This window comes from Durio zibethinus, chromosome 19 (assembly GCF_047325235.1).
Source record: "Durio zibethinus cultivar Kanyao isolate XHJ-2024 chromosome 19, ASM4732523v1, whole genome shotgun sequence".
Lineage (NCBI taxonomy): Eukaryota > Viridiplantae > Streptophyta > Magnoliopsida > Malvales > Malvaceae > Durio > Durio zibethinus.
The window spans coordinates 24191175-24195406 of NC_143180.1; the positions used below are offsets into that span (position 1 = coordinate 24191175).

The window sequence follows — 4232 nt, forward strand, 5'->3', positions numbered from 1 at the left end:
GTTGTGATAGTCTCTGGATTGATGTTGTTTCTAAAAATGGTAAAATGTGATTGAATTGGAAAAAATATCCACATAAGCCCAAGATCAAATTAGATCCTAACATATTGATTAAAAAAGCTAAAGATGTGAATTCGAAAAAAATAAAAATAAAGATGATAAAAAACTCAAATAATCCAAACATGAAATTATTCGAATTTAAAAAAATTCGAATTGATAATTATCATAACATGAAACCATTATAAAACAGTATAAATTTGGAAAGACTTGAAATCACAATTAACCTAACGTTAACTTAATCCAAAATGGTTTGAACTTGAAGTAGTTCAAATTTAAAATAATCTGAATTTGAGATCATTCGAACACGTAACAAAATGAATCCAAAAACAACTCTACGCAAAATAATATTAATCCAAAATCATCTAAGTCTGAAAAAATATGAATAAAAAATAACTCGAACCCGTAACAATATCTATCTGTCAATTGCCACCGCTAGTCACTCCTTCGTCGATCAGCCAATTGCCACCTGCCAACCGAAATTACCAAATTTTAGTTTTTAACTTTGGAAATAAAATAGTATTAATAAGCATTTTAGACCGTGAATTTCAAGATAAAAAATTAAAGAACGAACCTGTAATCTGATTATTCAATATTGACCTTGATGTGGACTCAAACCTTCGTCTTGGACCTCCACCAAGAGGTCGTGAAGGAATACGTACGACGCCATCGACCTTGAAAAGTCTTAGTGACCTCATATCTTGCAGCCTCCACTCATTCTGGAGCATTGGACATTTCTTAAAACAAAATACTTGAAGATTGGTTGGCAAATCGCCCTCTCCAAAATGAAAGAGATTTGCACAATGGGATATTTTTAACTTCTGGAGAGATGACAACTCTCTTCCAGAGAAGGTCCCAAGACCAGGGCAGTTCTTAATTTTCAACTTTTGAAGACATGTGAGATGCTCATGTTCCTGTCGTATCCGAATAGAGCTAAGAGATCCGCAATCCTGGAGTTTAAGCTTTACAAGATTGGTGAAGCGGTCTAATGGAAACAATTTGAGGTCATCGCAGCTACTCATTATATGCAAACGCTCAAGTGTAGAACACATCTGGTTTGTTGGATTCGGATCAAGGAATGTCAGTTCCCTACATTTAATGATGTGAAGCTTTACCAAGGAAGGAAGATGGTTGGGTAGATTCCCCATCAGTTTCGGACAGTTGTGAATTGTGAGCTCTTGGAGGGAAGGGAATCCCCCTTCAGTAAAATCTAACCAGTTTCTCCAATTTGGCATCTCTTCAAACTTTAAAATTTCCAGGGATTTGAATGGCTCGACATTGCTTCCGCAGAATGCAGAACCCACATGTTCTATTTGTTTCATTTTTGAAATATAGAGTTCTTTCAGACGAGGCAGTTGCCCAAGTGGAGGCAGCAAGGAGCAATTACCACAATCAAATAGATGCAATGAAACCATTTGGGAGAAAAAAGAATCTCCTATCCAGTCTGGAAGTTTTTTACCACCAAAGTGTCTTATCTGGAGCTTCTTCAAATATTGATGAGGCCTTAACTTGTCAAGAACCTCAGTGTCTGTAACACGAGTACCCGGTGCCCACTGGAAAATTAACTCCCGAAGGTACTTCTTATCCTTCAAACTGGCCTCGGAGGCCTCCTCTGTTTGAGACACCTTTTGCAGGCCCAGAATTGTAAGAGTACCACAAAGAAGGGAAAGTTTCTTCAACTCAGAAATCCTTGATCCCCAATATCTGCTCACAACAAAAGTACTCAACGACTGAAGGCTTTTCAAATTACCGAATTTTGGTGGCATCTCCTTCACACTGGCTCCCTTAATATCAAGATGCTCTAATTTAGTAAGAACTGGGATGTCCGTCGGCAGCTGGGTGAGGCGCTGACAACCTGACAACTTCAGTGTCTCCAAATTATACAGAGAACACACTCTTTTAGGTAATCTTTCAATTTCAGTGCGAGAAAGGTCCAAGTAGCGTAAATGTTTCAAGTTTCCAATCCAGTCATCCAAGGTTAGAATATGATAAGGAGATAGTGATAACACACGGAGGCAACTGGACTCTGGAAACAAATTGCTCAAGACTGTAGCACTAAGAGCAACCCTAGCAGAATGTGGTGACAGTTTGAGCGGTAAGAACGTTCGTAGACGGTTGGATAGGTCATAAAAGGCCTCAAAAAAATTTTCAGTGGCTTCATTTTGATTTGGTACAAATGATAAATGGCGAACCCTTTCTGGGTTTAGGGGTAAGCAACCATCCTCATATCTGAAATAGAAGTCCCCCGCTATATGTTGAGCTAAATCATTGACAAGGTCATGCATTTTAAAGCATGTACCATCATAGGTGGATTGCTGAAAAAATGACCTCGAGAGTAACTCATTAAAGTACTGCTCACCTACTTCCTCCATTCTTCTTGTACCAGTTCCCTGCAACACTAGCCCTTCTGCTATCCACAATCGAATCAAGTTCCCCTTCTCAATTTCATAGCCCTTCGGAAATAAGGAACAGTAAGCAAAACATCGCTTTAGGTGAGAAGGGAGATGATAGTAACTCAATCTTAAGGCTGGTAGAATATCGTTCATACCACTTGGTAGATCCCATATGTTACCATTCAATACCTTGTCCCATTCCTCAGCTTCTAGTTTAGAATGCAAAAGGCCTCCAAGTGTTTTAGCAGCTAAAGGCAGGCCTTTGCACTTTTCCACAATCTTTTCACCAATTGATTTCAGTGTAGAATCCTCATCAATTTGATGCTCACTTTCGAAAGCATGCTTTGCAAATAATGAGAAGCAATCTTCATTAGACAACGGTGTCAAAGGGCGAATGATAAAAGAATGCATGGGGGATGAAACACTTTCACCACGCATTGTCACAATGATCTTGCTTCCTCGGGCTCCAGCTTGAAATGGTCTTTGTAGAAGATCCCAATCAATAGAACTCTCATTCCACATATCATCCAGGACAAGCAGAAACTTCTTTCCCATCAATACGCTGCCCAATTTAACCTGAAGTACATTCAAGTCTTTAATATTAGAATGCGACAATACGACTGAGTCATAAAGTGTTTCAGTCACCTTGAAAACATCAGATCTTTCTGAGACATAAGCCCAAGCTCTCAACTCAAAATGTGTCTTCACTCTTTCATCGTTGTACAAAAACTGAGCAAGTGTTGTCTTGCCGATCCCACTTATTCCTACAATTGCAATTACAGGTATTCCACTCCCAGTAATACTGTTATCTGATTGTAAATAACTTACGATCTGCTCTTTTTCATCTTTCCTGAAGCATTCTTCAGATTTATTGACCAAGGAAGTTGTAGGCAATCTTGGCATTGATTTCTTATTAATTAGGCCTTCCTTCAGACCAAGGGAGTCTTTTTCTTTAGCTATAAGTTCCACTTTGCTAAAGATCTGTTCAAGACGATTGTTAAGAGCTCTTACCTGATTTTTAGGAGTTTGATATGCAGCTTCTCTATTGTATCGCAGAGCTTCAGTTGCAATCTCATCCAACAGATTCTCTGCATCATAAATAGCGTCTTTGAGTTGAGCCAGCCACTCTTTGGTCGACAGGTTCATGATTCGGTGCTGCTCCTCAGCATCAGTGAGCACTGAGTTAAGAGCTAGTAGCTTCAGCTTCAACTTCTGCCAGAGATCGTGATCAAATTCTTGTTCCCGAAAGAAGTCCAGGAACTGGCGCGAAGCCATCCTGTCAAACAGCACCTGAAGAGAGGCTGAGAGAAGTGCCCCTCCCACTGTCACTCCAACAGCTTCCAAAGCCATGATCTTTTGTTCAGAAACAAAAGGATTGATTTGAATCAGAGCAAGAAATAAGATCGGACTTAGAATCTAGACAAGCTCTACAGTCCCAACTTGTCCTGATGAAAGGATGAGATCAGACCTCCTCCCGATTTATGGCATTTGACCATCGACGACTTCGATAGTTATTTGGGATAACTTGGCTTTGGCTGAGTATTAGAATAACAAATTCACAACAGGTAAATATTAGGCTTTTTTTTTTTTCGCGGAAAACAATTTTTAAAATTTTATATTTTTTTAATATTTGTTTGATACAAAAATGGATTAGTTAATGAAAAAATAATTTATTGGTTAATTAAAAATAAAATAATTTTTTTAAAAAATTATCTTTAATTTTAAAAAAGTACTGCTTATAAGTAGCATCATTTATTAAATTCGTGAGAATAGTTCAAGTGAAGT

At 38.3% G+C, this 4232-nt stretch overlaps 1 protein-coding gene across 1 annotated transcript; it reads right to left on the minus strand.

Annotated features, from left to right (window-relative positions):
• Positions 1-303: 303 nt before the first annotated feature.
• LOC111309665 (putative disease resistance RPP13-like protein 1) lies at positions 304-3991 on the minus strand. The gene is made up of 2 exons (XM_022908662.2): positions 629-3991; positions 304-523 (listed from the first exon to the last, which is right to left on the minus strand). The coding sequence occupies exons 1-2, from the start codon at positions 3795-3797 to the stop codon at positions 477-479; spliced, it is 3216 nt and encodes a 1071-aa protein (XP_022764397.2). The 5' UTR covers positions 3798-3991; the 3' UTR covers positions 304-476.
• Positions 3992-4232: the final 241 nt, after the last annotated feature.